Source organism: Alexandromys fortis, unplaced genomic scaffold (genome assembly GCF_014885135.2).
Source record: "Alexandromys fortis isolate MF-2015 unplaced genomic scaffold, M_Fortis_MF-2015_v1.1 scaffold_264, whole genome shotgun sequence".
Classification (NCBI taxonomy): Eukaryota; Metazoa; Chordata; class Mammalia; order Rodentia; family Cricetidae; genus Alexandromys; species Alexandromys fortis.
This window is the reverse complement of record NW_026068140.1, coordinates 941,867-961,738: the sequence shown is the minus strand read 5'-3', so window position 1 is coordinate 961,738 and position 19,872 is coordinate 941,867. Positions and strand designations below refer to the sequence as shown.

Sequence of the window (19,872 nt, the reverse complement as noted above, 5' to 3'; positions counted from 1 at the left end):
CACCTCTCTCCCTCCCTCAACCCGACCCTCAGGCCCCCAAGGGGCAGGAGGTACGAGGGTGTGGGAGCTGAGATCCAGCGCTGAAGACGCCTCCACCCCTCCCCTCTCCCTCCTGCCCCTTCCCTGCAACTCTCCTTAATTTGACTTTTTTTTAATTACTAGGACTTTCCTTTTTTCTTTTTAAATTTATATAAAGTATATGTGTGTATGTTTGGAGCTGAGACAGGCTCCGCAACGGCACAGAATGAGGAAAGACAGAGAGTGGGAGAGACAGACAGAGAGAGACAGAGAGGGAGAGAGGGAGCGTGACAGCGGCACCCGGTAAGTGTTTCCTTATTGGTTCAAATACGTAACTAATGGTCCGGAGCTGGGTGGCGGTTTCAAGATGAGGACAGCAACGGCTGGTCTTGGTTAGGGAGGAGTGGGGGCTGGTGAGATGGTGGGGTCGTGGGTAATTAAGGGGCGGAAAATGGGGGGACTGGGTAACGCTGAAATACTGGTAACTGGTACTGGGGAGAAAGTGTTGTCCTGATTTCTCTGTGCGCCGAAGTTGGGGTCCAGGTTTAGAGAATCTTGGCCCTCGGGGCTCAAATCCTAGTCTGGGGCGCGGGGCCCTCTGATATCAGCCCACAGTATCATACCTGCTCTTTAGAGAGCTTGACTGATGGAAATGGGTCGTGGTGGCCTGGAAGTTCAAACTTCAAGAGTAGAAAGAATCTGTAGGCTGGACCCATTGCTCCCTAAGCAACGTCAACCCCTCAACCCCAAACAAACTTTCCAGCGCCCCCTCCCCGTTCAGCAGCCCCCTCCTTCCCGAAGAGCTAGAAACCAGACCTCACACATGCGCAGTGTGAGCCCAGGGCCGGGCCGCGGAGCAGGAAGCGGGCGCAGCAAAGCGGGCGGCGGAGCCTGTTAATTGACAATTAGGGGGGGGAGGCTGGTGGCTGGTGTGCGTCAGCCAAGGGGAGAGAGTCTGCCCACCCCTGCTCCCGCCCCCACTCTGGCGCACAGAAGGATGGGAGGCGCCCTACGCTGGGGTTGGAAGGGGTGGGGGTGGGAATGCAGCGATCAAAAGCCATTTAGTGCTCCAAGAAAGCGACCTATCCACCCCCTCCCGCTAGTCCAGCGCCCTCAGCCCCCACTTGCGCCCCCTCCACCCGGGATGCCACACTAACTTTCTTGCGCACCCCGCCGAGCTGCTCTAGATTAGGACCCGGCTTGTCCTGGTGGAGGTGGGAATGAGAGAGGTTTCAAGTTGGGCGGGTGTAGACCAGGCCTTGTCCACAGGGCCTCGAAGGTGCTGCAAGCCCGCCTGCACTTTATGGGTGGGGTGGGTGGGGTTTCCTGGGAAAGGGCGTCAGACTAAGGTGGCATGGAGAATGCTGGATCTTCCTCATAATTGGTGCTAATGGAGTGTTGTATAGTCTTAACTTGACACATATGGTTTCATAACACAGTGGCTTAATTTCTTCCAAATGTACGTGGCCCTGACTGTTGCAGTTTGATATATGACCCCGCCCTGCTCCCAGGCCTGGGTCCCAGGCGACCCTGTAAAGTGTGAGATTGTGTTTATAAAGAGCGGCTAACACACAAAATTCTTACACACCCAAACAGACACACCTTAGAGCTGGGAACTCGGCATTTTCCTGGCGAGGGCCCAGACGCAGAGCCAGACTCACCTTCAGTAGGGTCAGTTCCCCCTCATCTTCCCCCCAGAATCTCTACTGAGAGAGCCTTAGCCTAGCAGTGTGGGGGAGGGGATAGCTCGATTTCCTGTTTAAACCCAGACCCGTCGCCTGCGTGCGCGGGGGTGGGGTGGGGTGGGGCAGAGTGGGTAGAGAACCCATTTTTATCAAATTGTTAAAAATACAGTTCGACTTCTTTCAAACCAAATCCCTTGAGTTGACCCTATAGTGAATCCTCTCTCTCCTTCCCCCACAATCACCTTATCTTCCCCAGCCCCCCCAAAATTCTCCCCTTTGCAGTCAACATAAAGGCCTCTGAGGTATTCTCCCGGGGGAAGACATGGCATTTTCTCTCCCCTTTCCCACCCCACCCCCCAACAGGACTGGTGTGTCGGCAGAGGCGTCTGCCGAGGGGCTAATTTCGCGTTCCTTGTTTACGACCAAGAAAAGCGCTAGGCTCTCCCCAAATGGGCGCAGCCTGCCGCCTGCTCCGCTGCCGCTGCCGCGCACTCTGCTGCCGCTTGAGCCTGGCCCCGAGGCGGATGCCCGGGGGAACCAGGCTAGGGCTGACAAGAACGGGAATCTGTGGGACCTGAAAAGGGCCAGGGGCGTGCGTTGAGACAGTGGAGGGGCCCTGGAGGCCGGAACGTGAGCCTTTTTCCTGGCGTACAGTGGGAACCGCCGATCGGTGAGGCCGCTATTTCTCTCTTCTGCCTGTATTTTTGTCGGACCTTGTCCCTGCTAATGGCCGCAATGACGTGGGAGGGAATGTTCAGGGGCACAAGTCTCCTTTGTTCCACCCCAGAAGAAAACCGTTTTGGGAGAAGGCTGTTAGGCCAGAGTGGATTCCTTCACCTGGGATGTTAGAGGCCCCCTCCCATCAGAGGGGCGGGCCTGGGCTAGGCTGGGATATTTCTCCAGGCCTACAGGGAACCTAGCTGGATGTGCTAATAGCCATATCGAGGTGCTAGGGTGCGAGAGTTCCCGTTAAAAACACCAGCTTGAGGTGTTTTTATATTTTTATTGATTTCCTGTTCCTTCTTGGCTACAGCCCTGTAGCCTTCCTCCCCTCGCCCTTCCTATACCCTTCACCCCTAGCCCCCTCCCTTGGCAGGTGGAGAAGCCAGTGACTGGTCCTGGTTTTCAAGTTTTCCGACCTGGCCAAGGAATAAATCAGACCTCAACACAGCACTATGCTCGCCAGTTACTTTCGTTTTTCTGCTCCTTGGTTCTTTCTTTTTCTGGCATTCCGGCAGAAACTCAAGAGAGGCACCAGTGGCGATCCTTAACCTCCTTGCATGCCAAATTCTGTGTGAATGTGGTTCCTCACTTTAGGAGAGCTCCTTTGATTATCTAATAATAGGCAGGGAACTAGGAATAGAATTTTGCTCAAGGACTCTGCACACTCAAAGCTGGGGCTAGGCAGTCACTGGATAATGTGGATCAAGGCTTGGCAACCTCCCAAGAGCCTGGGACCTAGCAGCAGTCCCTCTGAGCTCACTTTTTGGGCACACTCAGATCTGCCCCTTAAGAGGCTTTGTAAGCCCTGCCATCCCTTGTGTTTCCTGCCAGGTTCCTAGCAGAAAGGAGCAGAACAAACGCTTTCTCCTCTCTTTCTGACAGTTGTGATCCCTACAGAATTTGACCTTGGTTGGAGAAGGCAACCTTGCTGAACTGGCTGTTGTGTTGTGAAACCAGGCTTGGTGGAATTATATATTTATTATATAGTCTCAAATATACCATTTCAGATTCTGGGAGGAATATAAAGAGACTCATATTTTCTTGTGCTTTTAACTATATATTACCATGTCTATATTTGTTCAACACCATGTTTATGTGCATGCAGAATTTTGTTGGCTGAGAAGGCTTGGGCTAGGAGAGAGATGGGCACAAGGAGGAGGCCCTCTGGGCATCTCTGGTGGAAATGTGTGTTGGAATCAGAGTATGTGGCTTGCAAAAATCCAAAGAAGCCACAAGGGCTTTGGCTTATTGCTTTTGCTATCCAGTCTCTGGCCTGAGAAATACTACATCCTTCTGCTGTCTCTCTTTATCTCCCTAAGAAGTCTGCCAACTCACAGGCTGTCTTCCAAGGAGAGAACCCAGTCATCTTGAAAGTGAAGTCTTTGGACTCTTTCATAGCTGTTGTGAGGCTGTGAGCAATTCTGATTCTGAGCAGCCAGGACTGGGCCTGGAGACTGAAAACCTTCATAGGGATGGATGGCAAAGGGATTATAGTGGCTAAGATGATTTCTGGGTAGGGGTCTGGGTGGCTGCAGTCCAAGGTGATTGAAAGAGCTTGTGGAGGAGGTAAACCTGGAGGGGCAAGGGTGCTTGTGAATAGCTCCCCCCACCCTTTGCCTCCCTGGCTCATTTCCTCATGCCAGATTTGACTGTCTGGAAGGTCCCAGATCTGGAGACTGATGGGGGTACATTTTAATCTTTTCAGTGACCTTAACCAGAGAGGCCCACTAGGAGAGAAGGTTGGTAGAGGCCCCTCTAGAATACAAGGCCTGTGGGCCTGGAGCCCTGAGTATGGGCCACTGTTGGGAAATAATTGGCCCCTTTTGCAGCTTTTCCAGGACAGACAGAACCGAAAGGAAATACGAATGTCAGTGGAAAGCCATGTGAACAAAGGCGAGGGCAGGAGCAGGGCTGGGTGGCCTTTGTGGTGCTCCCAGGGCTCTTAGGTTCCTCCAGAGAATCTCCTGCCCAGACTTGTGGCACCAGGAGCTCACAGCCTTTCTTCCAAGCTTCTCCCTCAGGCCTTCCTACTCTGGTCACACCAACTTTGGGGTGACATTAACCCAGAATCTTGCCCCTTCAGTATTCCACAGCCTGTGCCAATGCTGCCGGACGCCCTGTTTATTGTGTCTGTGCCTTGTTTACTTGTTTTGTCTGCTGCCACCCTGCGTCAGAGACCTGCCAAACCAGCAAATTCGCTAGGGAGAACAAAGTGCAGGGCTCTTTCAAACTCCCTCCCCCTTTCAACACCCCTCTCTCCCGCCCTTATGCGCTCCCTCATTTTCCCCTTCCAAAGGGAGGGAGCAGAAATTGTTCTAAAAACTGCCACAGTTTATGGGACAGGGGAATTATGGAGACACCATAAACCCCCGGGTGTCCTGGTGTTGGGGAGATTTCCAAACCTTCCTTCTCTTTCCTGTGGCAGCTTTTCTTCCTTCACCTTGGTAACTTGGAAAGGGGTCACAGACCCTGAGCTCATTCTAGCTCCTCTGCCCTCCTCCTCCTGGTTCCTCCATTCCTTTCTGCCTGAGCTTCTCTCAGACATATGTGGTTGGATTTTCAGTCAGGGTAACGTTAGTAGAATCATAAAACTAGATAAAGCTTGTTGCCTACCCCTCTCCTCAGCCCTCCAAAATATCAGTGAATTTATGCAAATCCTACAAAAATTAAATTTCCCCTTTTGTAAGGGTCCTATAAATCCCCAGTCATGTCAGGTGTAGAGTCAGAAGGGTCGATGTTTGTCTTTAATTTTGCTCCTGGCTATCAACTCTAAAATAGTATCACTACAGTAATATTCTTTTTTCCTGAAACGATCTTCTCTCCCCATCTCTCTCTCCTTTCACCAGGATGAATTAAATGCCTCTTTCAGATCTGCTGACAATAGAAGATAAGCTTATTTATAGAGAAATGACGATGAGGTTTCATTGTTGGCTTATTGTTCTAGAACATAATAACATTTTATTTCCAAGTGGGAGAAGTTAGGCCAGGAGAAGAAACGGGGTGGGTAAGAGGGGGCTTCATACTCATATATACAACTCTTGCCATACTTTTATGATTTACATAGTTTCCATATGGCAACTCACTGTGATATCATAAATGCCAAGTTCTCCAGTTTTAAGTTCTCATTAACCTCCAAAACATTCCCAAGTAATGGTCTACATTCAAAGGCTGAGGAGGAACCAGAGAGCTGAGACTCCTTTGGACTAGCATAGAATAGTACATTCCTCATTGTCTGTGCTTCCTCACCTGGCAGCCTCCCGAGGCTCTATTTGGGTAATGCAAAGTACCCTCAGTATTCTGGGTCGTGATTTTTATTTCCAGGCCAAGTACTGCTTTGCTCTCCTGAACAGTTCCAAGGCAGCTGAACTCTCAGTAGGGATGAGATGCTTTTCACAAATCCTCTCCTCAGCTCATATTTCTGCTGCTTTGGTATCAAGGTGGGAGACTTGAGGGCCTGGTCTCTAAAAGTCAGAAATTATTTTATTCAGAGGAAGCCTGAAGGGGTCTCAGTGTGATGGGATCTCTTTTACTTTTGAACTTTAAGTCAGTGTTGGAGAAGCCAGACATGGAAAAGTGGGTTTTGTGTCTGCTGATGGCAGTAGCAGTAGCATAGGGTAACTGGAGTGTAAGTTAGGAAGGGAGAGAAAACAGGCCATCAGTTAGCAGGGCTGCTCTGTGTTCCTTTCTCCTGTGCTTACTGCGGTAAAGACACAGCAGCTCTAGAAGGCTCAGAACCTCTTCTTAGTTCAAAAGGCGGCTGAACCACAGCACAGGCCCTAGAGTTATTTGGGCAAGTTTTCAGAGCTGACCCTTCTGGTCCTTTTCTCCTTCCCTCCTTACACACCAAGGACACCCCAACTTCCTTCAGCTGGTGAGCTCAAGCCTTGTCACCAAAGATCAAGTTCCTACAACTGAATCTGTCTCTGCGTTGGGTGTGTCAATTTTCACTTTTCTCCCAGTGTGTCTAAGCTTGACTTTTGAAAGCAGCATTCTTTTTTGGAATGCACAGTATGTACAGAGGGTGTGTGCGTTAGGAAATCTTTCCTTAACACCTCTAGAAAAAACTGGGAGCCCTTTGGGTGAGCCCTGTTTGGCATTCCCAAGCAGAACAGACCTCCGTTCAGGTTCTTTGGCGGCCTGCAGCGTTCTTTGCAATTCTTTTCCTCCGAGGTCCACAGAGATCAAAGGGGCTTGTTCACAAAACACCAGACATTTGGAATAGGGTTTTTTTTTAAGTTTTTTTTTTTTAATTTAGCTATAAGCCTGTAGAGCTAGCTGAACTCTAGAACAACAAAGCCTTAACCAAATAGTGCGATTGTGAGGTGAGCTGAACAATTATTGAACTCAGCTTTCTCTGCAAGAGGGATTTCAGCTCGCTCCCAGTGGCACAAAAGGGGCCGAGGAGGGTAACCATTCTGTGTCGCTGGAAATCAAGAACTGGAGGTGGTGGAGGGGCAGTGTCCTGCAGCTGCGGTATCTTTTAGGCTTCCAAGAGCCCAGGCAGGCGAGGGAGCTTGGAGTCCCGCGGTTCCCACTACCGCGTTGGAGTGAGCTACACGTAGTTAGGCTCGGAGGCCAGAAATGGAGTAGGTCAGTGCTAGAGACAGTCACAGACGTCTTTGCAGAGGTGGAGAAGATCTAGGGAGAGAGGAGACCTGCAGAACACAAAGGAGGACATTCTGCCGAAGAATATCCCCGAATAAAAATTCCAGATCTCACCAGGCTCATCTTAAATGACTTTATTTGCCAGAGCAGAGAAGAAAGCAGAGGCAGGCAAGATGAGGACTGCCCATAACATCATTTTAGAAATGAGTCCCAGTCTCCCCTCCCTTTTTTCTCAGTTCACAGCCATAGGGACCCCCTACCTTTCTCCTGGCTTAGACTCCTGAAAGACTGAAATCCGGGGAAACCCCTAACGTGCAGCCCTCAGCCTCCAGGTCAGTGACTACACCCACTCAGGCCCAAGAAGCAGGCAGTAAATTCCTCTCCTATAATTAGTACTCCTGGAAAGCACATTTCTAATGGGGGTGGGCGGCTGGAGTGGCCAGTGGCAACTTTTCCCCCTTTATTCCTTTTCTAAGATTTTTAATGTTGTTTTTAAATCCCGTAATTACTGCTCCCAAAGCGAAAATCTGCTCTTGACACCAAGTCTCTTCTTAATGCCTAATTCAGAAAGTCGAAAGCCCACGGATGGTAGGGCATAGACCGGGCAGGCGGGCAGACGGGCCTAATGGGGGGCTGTTCTGATTCTCTAAGCTTGTGTTTTGATGGAAACAAAGAATGGGAATCTCTCTGCTTCCCAAGACTTGTGCATATTTACAGAGCTGCACTGCAGTTTTAATAAAACATCTGTTCTTGCTTCTGCTGATGAGCTTCCATAATTATTTTCAGACAAATTTAACAGGAAAATATAAATATATTTAGAAAAACTCAAACTCCGGCCCCTCCCCCATAGCCAGCCAGTCTTCCGCAAAGGGAGGAGAGAGCACAAGATGAGAAGGAAAAACTATTACCCAGTGGAGGGAAGATCAACTCATCTGATCTGCTCACCCCCTTGTAGAGAATCCTCCGAGTAAATTTCAGCAGCATGATTAAAGGTCTAACTAAAAGAAATGGTATCTTTTCCTCCTTTAGGAATAGAAAGGAATGCAGGAGAGTGTCTTGGGAGTTAATTTACCCCCAAAGTCTTTAGATAATGGGAAGATATTTGATTTCTGCCTTCCCTGGTCTCCCCTTTCCAGCATTTCTGTCCCCCACCCCCGCCCCAGGCAGCTGGTTTCTGTTCATTTTAAATCGGCGAGACCTTTCAGTCTCTGCCTCTGTTTTGGGACGTAATAAAACACTTAACTTTTCCGGGCCTGAGACTTTACACTCTGCTCCTCGGGTCGCCCACCCCTGAGCCTACCACCTTTAGGCCCCAAAAGAGAATCTCCCCAACTTTGGGGCCCCTTTCATCTCTGGATATGATTGAGGGGGCTCTAGGAAACTCAGGCATCCTTGTTAGGGGACTGTAGCAGTGTTTCCCTCAAAGTCCCTTCTTTCTTTTAAGGTCACTCCCTCCCCCAACTCATCCATAAAAGAGATTTAAAAATACACAAAAATCCACACTTATGGAAAACAAAACTTCATTAAGACATCCTATCTTCCATCATTCAATTTGTTTTACATTGCAACAATTTAATATCTTGAAGGAAGTACCACTGACATGATTTATTCCTCTCGCAATCTCATTCTGAAATAGGGGGGAAATTTACTCTTTCTTGCTGTGGCTTCTACTTGCTACACCGCTACCCTCGGGGCAGACAGGACGCTGGGAACTTTGAAAAGAGGCTACTGGTGTCCAGGAGTGCACTGACTTGCTCCCTAGCTAAGCCCCTCAGTTAGCTCTTTCCCTGCCTCTTGCCCTCCAGGGGGGCTGGAGACTCAGCCAGCTGTTGGAAACCTCTGCCCAGACATGCCATGAATTCAAGTACAGATGAATTGGAGAGCTAAAAGCAGCACACTACTGTCTGTGTTGGGGGAGCAACTGCTATGCTACCCCCAGATGAGATAACTTTTAAAATCCCTTTCTGCCTCCTCCTCTGCCTTCTTCATCTTGGAAAGAAAATAGTATAGTCCAAGGGATAGAAACTTTCATAATTACAGGGCTTTTTCCTCTGCTCCCCTAAGTTCCAGCAGTTTCTCTCCTTTCCAAAGGCAGGGCTGGATTTTTAAAAAGCCAACACAATTGTCTGGCAGGAAGACTTCTCAACTCCCTAAAGAGTTTCATGTATTAACTAACATTTTGTCTGCACTAGTTCCTACACACTGTCTGCTTTGGGGTTCTAAACTTTATCCCCCCCCAACCTCGTGACACTCCAGGGAAACCTTAACATTACAGAAGATGAAGAAACGAGTTTTTTCCCCAGCGTAGTCCCGTTTATGGCTTTATTGCTGCCCATTGATTACTCCGCTTTGTTACACAGAAGGAAAAGATCATAAAACCCAGCGACATCCGGGTTCTTGTTATAGAACAACAAAAAAAAAATAGTGAGGGGGAAAACGTGAGTTTTCGCTGCTTCCTTCCTGTGTCTTGCCAGCCTCCCTTTGTCAGCTCCAAGTATTTCCAGCCTATGTCGATATCAAATTCAGTTTGGATTAACCAGAGGGAAACCCCAGCTGCACACCTTCTGCTGTTTTGGTTCTCTTTACTGCAGCTCCCTGAAGCCCTACAAACTGCTCTGTTCTAATCTCCTCCCTTTGCTCAGCCTCAAGGTGGGGAGGAAAATGGAGGTAAGGGCTTCTGAGCACCTAGAGGTGACTGGCTGGGTGAGAACCCAAGTTCCCCAGGAGTCCTTTCCCAGGGTCTTCTATCTAGCCTTACAGCTCAGGTCCAGGGCTCCATTCCTGAATCCAGAGCAGATAGGGTCTTGTGACCTGGGCAGTGGCTTGAGCCTGCTGGAAGATAACTAACTGTTCATGGCAGTCCCTTCCTCATTCAGGCTGCATAGTATGTGAACTACCCCACTGGCCTGAGCTTGTTTCAAATCATAAATTTCACCAACATAAACAGGAGTTGATGTCTTTAGAAAGAATCTCAGAGTCTCTCTCTCTCTCTCTCTCTCTCTCTGTGTGTGTGTGTGTGTGTCTCTGTGTGTGTGTATGTATTGTTATACATGTTTTCTTTTAAGTAAAAATGTTGCAGGAGTTTCCCCAAAAAGGGACCTGGGGAGGAGCAGTAGGCTGGGAGGCAGAAAAGAGTAGCTACTTACTTCAGGACCCCACTATACCCCATGGTCTCACCCTTCGGATCAACTTGTCACCCTTCAGATGGACATATCCTCTAACCCAAGACTCAGAGACACTGTCTTCCTCTGTGCGCCATGTTTCAGGAAATCTCCCTTTCCTTTTAATTTTTTTAATTATTGGAAAAATATGCTGTCTAGTGATGGGGCTCACTTCATGAGTGGCAAGCTAGAATGTCTTGTAGAATTTCTGAGGACTTCCTCCCAGTGCGAAGGATCTCCTCAGATGAAGCAACCAGGATGTAATGTTAGAAAAGGGGCAAATGCAAAAGATGAAATCGAACTGAAAACACAAAGATTTCTCTCGATCTGCATTTGGCCAGAGCACAATAAAGTTAGCTGGGGCAGAGATTTCCTTTCGCAGCAGGGTAGGGGCCCTGCTCACGGACCTGCACCCCACCAACACCAGTTCCCTTACATATATATTCTTAAAGGAAATCCAAGTCTTACTTTCAAAGCACACACTTAGTCTCAACTAGGGAATCAACAGAAGCAGAAGCGATTTTTTTCCCCCTTCTTGACATCTTGCTTGCGATTGGCTAGAAGGGGGTCAGCTGACTTTGTCATTTTGTCTGTCCTGGATTGGAGCCGTCCCTATAACCATCTAGTTCCGAGTACAAACTGGAGACAGAAATAAATATTAAAGAAATCATAGCCCGACCAGGTAAAGGCAAAGGGATGAATTCCTACTTCACTAACCCTTCCTTATCTTGCCACCTCGCCGGGGGCCAGGACGTCCTCCCCAACGTCGCCCTCAATTCCACCGCCTATGATCCAGTGAGGCATTTCTCGACCTATGGAGCAGCTGTAGCTCAGAACCGGATCTACTCGACTCCCTTCTATTCGCCACAGGAGAATGTCGTGTTCAGTTCCAGCCGGGGGCCGTATGACTATGGATCTAATTCCTTTTACCAGGAGAAAGACATGCTCTCAAACTGCAGACAAAACACCTTAGGACATAACACACAGACCTCAATGGCTCAGGATTTTAGTTCTGAGCAGGGCAGGACTGCGCCCCAGGACCAGAAAGCCAGTATCCAGATTTACCCCTGGATGCAGCGAATGAATTCGCACAGTGGTGAGTTTTACAGCTCCGAGATATAAATTAAATAAACTGAACTGGCTTTATGACCGGCTTCCCTAGAAGAACGGGCGGAGAGAGTTTTTTATGGCCCCATAAAAACAATCACGCTCGTCTCCTCGCCGACACCGAGACAGGGCCCCCTCTTCAGCCCCCTCTGCTCACCTCCGCTCTGGCTCGCAGGGGCCTGGCCCCCTCGGTCCCTGACGGATTGGAAGGCTCCAAGAAGAGCTGAGGGGGCAGGAACAGGGCAGGGATGAGGGGAGGTGACAGAGGGTGAGAAAACCCCCCAAAGTCTCTTTAGGTTGGAGGGAAAGGGGGGAGTTAGGAGAGGGCAGAGAAGTGGGGAGAACTTTTCAGGGAACCAGTATTTTGGGGAAGGTGGGGGGGAAACCCAGTCCTTGATAGATGGGGCCCTTATCCCCAGTAGTTGGAATTAGAAAAAAAATAGAAATTTAAAAAAAAAGAAAAAAGAAAAAGAAAACTCAGCTTTTAGACATGCAGCCCCGCCCCCCAGCTTTCTTTGGGATACACATCTCCCACCTCGTGGGAAGACTGAATGAAGTTGGGGTCCTGGCTGTACCCCCAGTGGGGGTGGGGCAGAGTAAAAGGGGGAAGGCTAGAGCTCGAAAAACCCGCGAGTTGTGGGTCAAGTAGAGAGAGTCTGGACTTTGCTAGGCGAAAATGTCTTCAGAGGAGGCCTTGTTGATTGTTTCTAGTGTGTTTTGTGCCCGGATCTCTAGGGGTCGGTTACGGAGCAGACCGGAGGCGCGGCCGCCAGATCTACTCCCGGTACCAGACCCTGGAACTGGAGAAGGAATTTCATTTCAACCGCTACCTAACCCGGCGCCGGCGCATCGAGATCGCCAATGCTCTGTGTCTGACCGAGCGACAGATCAAAATCTGGTTCCAGAACCGCCGGATGAAGTGGAAAAAAGAATCTAATCTCACATCCACGCTTTCGGGGGGCGGCGGAGGGGCAGCCGCCGACAGCCTGGGCGGGAAAGAGGAAAAGCGGGAGGACACAGAAGAGGAGAAGCAGAAAGAGTGACCAGGACCCTGCACCCCTCTCTCCTCCCTTGCTCCTCCCAGCTCCCCGAGTCACATACTCTGTATTTATCACTGGCACAATTGATGTGTTGTGACTTCCTAAAAAAAATAGGGAGTCAGACGTGGACCTGCAAGTCAGCTCTGGACCCCCTCCCGCACTGCACAACTCTTCACAGGCCTCCTCCTCTAGCTCCCCTCGCTAGCTCCTTCTCGGCTTATCTGCAGGCCCCTTCCCTTGCCCAGGCCTTGGGGACACGGTCCCTGAACCACGCTTCAGACTCTACTGACGTCCCTCCAATTGAGCCCTAGGCTCTCTCCCCACCTCGAGGCCCTGAACTCTCGCCCCCGCGCAGATAGCCGGCTCCTAGGCCTGGGGCCTCCACTCCAGGGCCTCAGGGCCCGGCCTGGCAGCCGGAGGGCGGGAGGCCTCAGGAGGGCGCGCCTTGGCCCTACAACATCCCCCACCTTCACCCCGGGCTTCTCCCCAGTTCCTGCACAGCCCCTCTGCCCCAGCAAATGCCCAGTCCAGGCAAATTGTATTTAAAGATTCCTGGGGGGTCATTATGGCATATTACGAACTGTGACCGTTTCTGTGTGAATATTTCTAGCTGTATTTGTGGTCTCTGTATTTATATTTATGTTTAGTACCGTCAGTGTTCCGATTTCATTTTTAAAAGGATTAAAAAAAGAGGGAAAATAGCAAAAAGAGAAAAAAAGTGAATGACGTTTGTTTAGCCAGTAGGAGAAAAGAAAGAACGAAAGAAAGAAAGAAAGAAAGAAAGAAAGAAAGAAAGAAAGAAACCCCCTCGTGTTATCCTTCTGTATAAATCCGACCTCTGGATCCGTTCTCGAATATTTAATAAAACTGATATTATTTTTAAAAGTTTATAATCCGCCTGTCTGTTCATTCACCCGCCCGCGGGCCTGCAGCAGAGCTCCCCGTGGCCGCCAGCCCTCCACACTCGCCTGCCCCGCAGCCAGGCGCCGAGCCTCGGTCTCTGGGTTCTCCTGGCTGTGCTGGGGTGCTGAGAGGCCTCTGGGACCTCCCCTACGAGGAGCAACACACACCCCGGAAAAGAAAAGGAGGAAAAAGGGCCTCTTGGACTTTCGCTGGGGGCGGGGAAGCCTGAGTAAGCCGGTTGGGCTGCAAGCCCCACGCGGGCCTTTCTTCCCGCCTGTAGGAGCCTGGAATCCTCGGCTTCTGAGCCCTGAGCCCAAAAGGCGAGAAAAGGAGCCTGATCCGAGCACCAGGTCGCGCCCCCTCCATCCCGCCTGAGAGCAGCCTCAGAAGGAGGACCTGCAAGCAAGCCCCCCAGCCCGCCAGGCCAGGCCGGCTGTTGCAAAACGTGGCTGAAGCGCCCTGGCAACCAAGGACTGCGGTATTGGAGTCAGTCCGCAGGGACTGAACACTGATCCAAAGACATCTCGAAAGAGAAAGACTGGAAACTGAGTTCTGGCCTATGCTGGAACTCCTGACCCGCCAGACAAAATTCCTTCTTCATTCCAGCCCTTGCCTATCTTGTTCTTGCTTCTTTTCTCCTCAAATCTAATGTGGGGGGGGAGGGGGTGGCAGCAGGACCCTAACTGTTTCTAGACTCCAGCCTTCTTTCCCCAAGCCTCGCCAGAGACATCTGAGTGAGCCTAAAGGGAGAGGTGGGGGTGGGAGGTCTCCCTGAGGGGGAAAAAGTCCTCCTGAGTTTTGCAGACTCTCCACGTCCCTGCCACCGCCCTCACCCAGCCTCCACCAGCGGGGAGGGGCACTTCTGGCTGAGCCAGAGAGCTTCTGGGGAAAGGCAGACAGCAAAGAGCAAGATTTGGGATTAAGAGAGCAGGGGAAAGGAACCAAAGACTGAAAAAACCCTGGCCAAAGACTGTCTAGGTTGCCCAGTCGCCTGGACTGCCCACCCTGTGCCTCTGAAGAGTCCAGAAAATTTCTAGGGACCTTCTAAATTGAGGTTGCTGAGAAACCTGGTCTAAGGGCCTACCCTTAAAAGATTACAAGCAGGTCATTATCTGTGCCTTGCTGGTAATATTTGTAGCGGTTTGACTCATGCTCTCCAGGCCCTAGAGGGTCATCTGTTTGCTGTCTGAAATTCTGGGCATCAGTACCCACAAGGATCGCAGCTGTAGGAGGGTCCTCCAGCCCACTGTGTCTGCTTACACACATGTAAATGGTACCTCTTACCCCTATAGGGTTCCTAACTTAGTGAAGTCAACCCAAGTCCATCTAGCCCCTCTGGTCATATCCCAGAGAGTCCTCAAGACCCTCAGCCTCAGAACTTCTCTGGCAGCTTCTGCTCACTCAGGAGCCCTCCCTCCTCTTGGGTATCCTGCCTACCTCCCAGAGGCTGAGTTCATTTTTCCAAGCTGAGAAGACAAACTCCTATTCAGCAGAGCTTAGCCCAGCCCTCCCAAGCGAGAGCTCTGGATCTTTAGTGTAGGGAACCTAAGTACACCCTCTTGGTTCTCTAGCCTAGACTTTAGCTACCCCAACCCCCTTTCTCAGTCATCTTTGCAGTTTGGAAGTCTCTGGGGGCAGGGAACTGGCACTATCCATTATAAAAACCACCTGTGTAAATCCTAAATAAGGCCTCATCTTTTCTCAAATTTAGGCAAAATTTTAAGGCCAGCTCAAGGGTTAGTTTGTCCAACAAGCAACTTCTCTACAATCCAGCTGCCAAGAGAAGCTTCAGGATGCAATTCCTCCAAGTAAGCACCAGGTGTCGCTGTGAGCTCGTTGTCCCGACCACCCCCAATTCCAAGCACCATTTTTTTTCTCCCCCTTGCTTCCCTTTCTCTCTCACTCTCCACCCCCCCCCACACACACACACCCGGGTTGGGCTTTGCCAACATATCAAGATGCGTTTCGCCCGCTTCCATCACTAACCTCCCGGAGGTCATCAAGCCAAATTTATGAGTGGCCGCTCCAGTCACGTGACTCTATTTAAGGCTCCCTTATTTGGGAAGAGCGCATAGGATAAAGAAAGAGATATCTCCACCTATAAATTGTGCACTTTGGAGAACAAAAAACCCCTCAACTTCAAAGAGTCACAAATCACCCTTAATCAAAAAGGGTGCAGAAATTTTTTTGGGCCCTCCCCGCCATGAGCTCCTACGTAGCCAATTCATTCTATAAGCAGAGCCCCAATATCCCTGCCTATAACATGCAAACTTGTGGGAACTATGGATCGGCCTCAGAGGTGCAGGCATCCAGGTACTGCTACGGCGGATTGGACTTAAGCATCACTTTCCCACCGCCTGCGCCTTCCAACTCTCTCCACGGGGTAGACATGGCTGCCAACCCCCGGGCTCACCCCGACCGCCCCGCCTGCAGCGCCGCGGCCGCTCCGGGACACGCTCTGGGCAGAGACGAAGCGGCTCCTCTGAACCCCGGGATGTACAGTCAGAAGGCGGCTCGCCCGGCGCTGGAGGAGCGAGCTAAGAGCAGTGGGGAGATCAAAGAGGAGCAGGCGCAGACAGGGCAACCCTCCGGACTGAGCCAGCCACCGGCCCCGCCACAGATTTACCCGTGGATGACCAAACTGCACATGAGCCACGGTAAACTTTAGGACTTCATTTTGCGCGCTCGGGTTCGCCTGGGTTTTATAGGCCATGCGGGGCAAATAAAGAAAAAAAACCTGCGGCCATAAATTTTACGATTCAGGCATCAATGGCTCGTAAAACTGTCCACTAAAAGGCTTAGAGGCTGTGTGCGCCCAAATTTACGACGACATAATTGGATCATAGGAACAAAACGTGTATAAAAGGCAATATTCAATTTTTGGGGGAGAGGGAGGGAGTTAAAAAAATAGAGGGATCCAAAGGGTGAGGAGCACGGGGCTTCAGAGTGGGGATCCCCCCGCGGGCTCCCTCCCTCCCCTGCGGAGCCCGGCCGGCCGGTGCTCGCTGCTCCGGAGGATTCCAGCGACTCGGGAGGGGCGGGAGGGGGGTCCCCGGTGCTCGGATCTCGAGGGTGTTTATTGTTCGGTCCGAGCCTGGGTCTCCCTCTTCCCCCCACCCCCCCTCAGCCCCTCCGGCCGCAGAGTGAAGGCTGCGGTGGAAAGTTTACTGCCCAGGCGGAGGCGCTTCTCCCGAGGTTGGGCCTGTCCGCCTAAGGCCCTTCTGGCCTGTCCCACCGCGCTCACCTCCACCCCCTCCGACCACGGGTGGGAAACTGCGACTGGGGTGGGACGCTGAGTGTTGCTCAGTATTCAACCCTTCCTGGCTTGGGGGGATTTATGTTCCAGAGACGGATGGCAAGCGGTCCCGAACCAGTTACACGCGCTACCAGACCCTGGAACTCGAGAAAGAATTCCATTTTAACCGCTACCTCACTCGCCGCAGGCGCATAGAAATCGCCAACAACTTATGTCTCAACGAGAGACAGATCAAGATCTGGTTCCAGAACCGCAGGATGAAGTGGAAGAAAGACTCCAAAATGAAGAGCAAAGAGGCTCTTTAGAGGAAGAAGGGAGCCCTCAGAGAGCACCCCGGTCGGCTTTTGATCCCTGCTTCCTCCCTTTTCGGTTTTTATCGTTCTAGATTTTGGGGTGGAGGCTGGAGCACTGGCTCCAGGCCTCCAAACAAAAGCGCATTTCCTTGGCATTCCGAATCCCCATCGACCCAGGGTTCCGCGGGGCCGCCTGCCCTGCCCATTTCACCTCGGCTCAGCTGAACACCCCAGGCCCAGGACACACTCGTGTAGGGTTTTCCCGAGGGCTGCGGGCTACAGCGGGCCAGTGCTGGATGAACCTCAACCTGGGCTGCCCCTCCAGCTCCTAGCCCGGGCGAGGCCAGCCTGAGTTAAGGTGAGACAGACCGGCCACAACCCCTTTCCCCGACCTCCACCTCACCCTCTTCTTTGTTCCTGCTGGCCAGGCCGCTGAAGGCTGCTTGTGCCAGGCAGAGGTATGACCAGACTCGGGGCGCTTTCCTATAGCAACTAACCTTTATAGTTTCTAAACTCGGTCTTACTTATTAATGATTTGCATATGAAGGGGGAGATGAATGAAAGTGGCCAGTCCCTGAGGTTGTCTGTTCTCTCCAAACCTTCTAACCCATCCCAAAGCCCGGGAATCTCCCCAGCCTGGCCTACTGCATGCACTCTCAGGTTCACAGCCCCAGCCTGCTACCTAGCTCATCTATTGGGGTCTCTTGCCTTTGGACCCCAGCAAGTGGTTCTTGAGGCTTTTTGCTATCCTGAATTTCCTGCCATGACTTTCTCACCCTCCTGCCCATTGCAGTCATCCAACTATTTATTGACTCCAGATCCTTTCTGAAACTATATTTTGTCATATCAAATAAAAATGAAGAAAAACAAGATTAAAGATGCAATGACTTCTGTCTGTTTAGGGCATGCATTAAGCAGACGTGTCTAAATAGGTTCTGAAGTGTATGGGGAGGCCCAGTCTTTAACCAATCCCTTTAAAAATACTTTAAACACTTCTAGGAGCAGCAAGAATAGAGAAATGTAACTGAGTTCCAAAAAGGGCCTCTGGGGTGAAGGGAAGGGTACTCAAAAGCTCCTGTACTGGTGTTTCCCCAGACTTTTCTATGCCCTATTCTTCCTTGATTAAAAAGACTTCTAGACTGTCTGGCCTCTGTACGTAATGCCAGGACATAGGAACTAGTGACTCAGATGACTAGAGACTCAGGCCTTTCTGGGTCTTCAGATCTCTACTCCGTCTGGGTCATCCCCGAGGGAAAGCTGAGTCCCCGGTGTAGGGCTATGTTTGATCCCAGAAGGATCCCCAGCAATAGTTGATACTGCTTGGTAAAAGAGATGGGGGGGGCTAGTCAAGGTTTGAGATGTTCTTCAGTTTTCTAAGATGTGGAATGGGGTGACAGGGGAGGGGGGACTAGGAGGACAGGGAGTGCAGCCTGCCCTGTGAGCATTTCTGCCTCAAAGAAAACAGACAATCTGCTCCCTGTCTTCTAGGTTCTAAGCCAATGAAGGAACTGGATCAGAGCTACATAAACCAGTGTGGGGGTCAGTTTGCTCTCTTTGATCACAGTCTCTGAAATTTTGATGGAGGGGGAGGGGGCACAGCTAATTCAACTGAGGCTGGCCTAGGCTTCTGCTCTGCTCAGCTCCACTCCAAGTTCCTGGGATGAGCTGGAGGAGGAAGTACTTTATAGCAGAAACAAATGTGGGATGGGTTTATAAAACTCTACTGCGTTTCCTCTCCAGCCTCCCACAATGGGGTGATTTCCTGGAGGTGTGGGGATCTGAAACTGGGCTAGGGGCTACTCTATACTAGGACAGAAAGGGAACAGAGTGGCCCTAGGGAGAGGCAGGGAGATTTCTTTTCTTATAACCATTAATGCTGATACTCCTTGGATTATTAAAGGGCTTACTTTACTGCTTCCCGCCACCTAAGCTATTGTCTGTCCCCATCCTATGCTTAGCATGTAGGAGGTCTCAGTGAGTATCTATCTGCTGAACTGGATCCATTACCTCCCTTCCCTTCCTCTGTGCTCAGGAAATGTTAAAGCACTGCTAAAGTCTCCCCTCAACTTCCTCAACTTGCACCCTGGAGCCTGAGCAGCCCAGCCCCAACCTATTCTCTTCCTCTCCTCTCTCTCTCTCTCTCTCTCTCTCTCTCTCTCTCTCTCTCTTTCCACACACACACAGAGAGAGAGAGAGAGAGAGAGAGAGAGAGAGAGAGAGAGAGAGAGAGAGAGAGAATGTGTGGTTTTCTTCAGGGAGGTATTTTAATTTTTCTGCGTGCTGAGTTAGACTATTGGATGAGCACTGAGGTGTGAAGAAGAGCTGCCAGCTCAGATGGCTAACACTTAAATAAGGAAGAGGTGATGGTGCCCAGACTCACCAGTTCCAGCCTCCCAGGCTTCATAAGGCCCTGTGTTTTCTCCCCAGGGGGACACATCAGGGTTTGATAAACCCAGGGATAGATGGGGACTGGGAACAGGATAGGGGTGATGCTGACCAGACTTGCCTGGCAAAGTCCACCTGCCCTTCGGTGGATTGCTTGCCTCCTCCAGGCAAGTCTGAACTTCTTACTCCCTGGAGGAGCTAGCTGAAGGACTGTCTCAGCTTGCCCGGGTTTGGAGGGAAAGCTGTGCCTACTAGCTCTCGGGTTTTTTTGCCATGGGCCTGAGCCCTTGTCCAGCTCCAGCGGTGCTGCTGGCAGAGGCAACCCAGACAGAAGACACAAAGCCAGAGGCCTCAGACCTCTCCTGGCCTGGGAGTGGGTGAGGCCTAGAAATCCCTTTTCTCTTTGACCAGAAGCTTCTGCTTAAAGTCTACCCCATCCAGCTGCCCCGGGGACCAACTTCCAAGTTCCAGGGCTTAGCATTGCTCTGGGAGAGTAAATAGAGGGGCTCCTTGTTTCCAAAAGGTGGTAAGAGAGCCAGAGCCCACCTCTCTACTTTGCCCTAGAGCCCACCCACTCTGACAGCAGGAAAGAGGGAAGAACGTGACTTACCTTCCGGGGGAGTGAGAAGAGGGGACACGGCTCACTCTGAGCAATTAGAGGAGAACAAAATAGGAAGAAAATATCAACAGGACCTT

At 50.9% G+C, this 19,872-nt stretch overlaps 3 protein-coding genes across 7 annotated transcripts in view; all 3 read left to right on the top strand.

Annotated features, from left to right (window-relative positions):
* The first annotated feature begins 177 nt into the window (after positions 1-177).
* On the top strand, positions 178-13,117 carry Hoxc6 (homeobox C6). Of its 3 annotated transcripts, none has more exons than XM_050126699.1 (3): positions 178-321; positions 10,943-11,288; positions 12,035-13,117. In XM_050126699.1, the coding sequence occupies exons 2-3, from the start codon at positions 11,135-11,137 to the stop codon at positions 12,340-12,342; spliced, it is 462 nt and encodes a 153-aa protein (XP_049982656.1). In that variant the 5' UTR covers positions 178-321; positions 10,943-11,134; the 3' UTR covers positions 12,343-13,117. The 3 variants fall into 3 exon arrangements, with proteins under 3 accessions (XP_049982656.1, XP_049982657.1, XP_049982655.1); XM_050126700.1 differs by lacking the exon at positions 178-321 and adding an exon at positions 1,365-2,373; XM_050126698.1 differs by lacking the exon at positions 178-321 and having other exon boundaries at positions 2,394-11,288.
* Positions 185-18,930, top strand: Hoxc5 (homeobox C5). Its single transcript, XM_050126701.1, has 3 exons — positions 185-321; positions 14,954-15,899; positions 16,589-18,930. The coding sequence occupies exons 2-3, from the start codon at positions 15,446-15,448 to the stop codon at positions 16,801-16,803; spliced, it is 669 nt and encodes a 222-aa protein (XP_049982658.1). The 5' UTR covers positions 185-321; positions 14,954-15,445; the 3' UTR covers positions 16,804-18,930.
* Hoxc4 (homeobox C4) overlaps positions 185-19,872 on the top strand; it is a 36,622-nt gene continuing 16,934 nt past the window's right edge. For all 3 annotated transcript variants that reach the window (XM_050126695.1, XM_050126697.1, XM_050126696.1), the window contains exon 1: positions 185-321. The gene's annotated coding sequence lies outside the window, so the exon portion shown is untranslated. The remainder of the gene's footprint in view (positions 322-19,872) is intronic.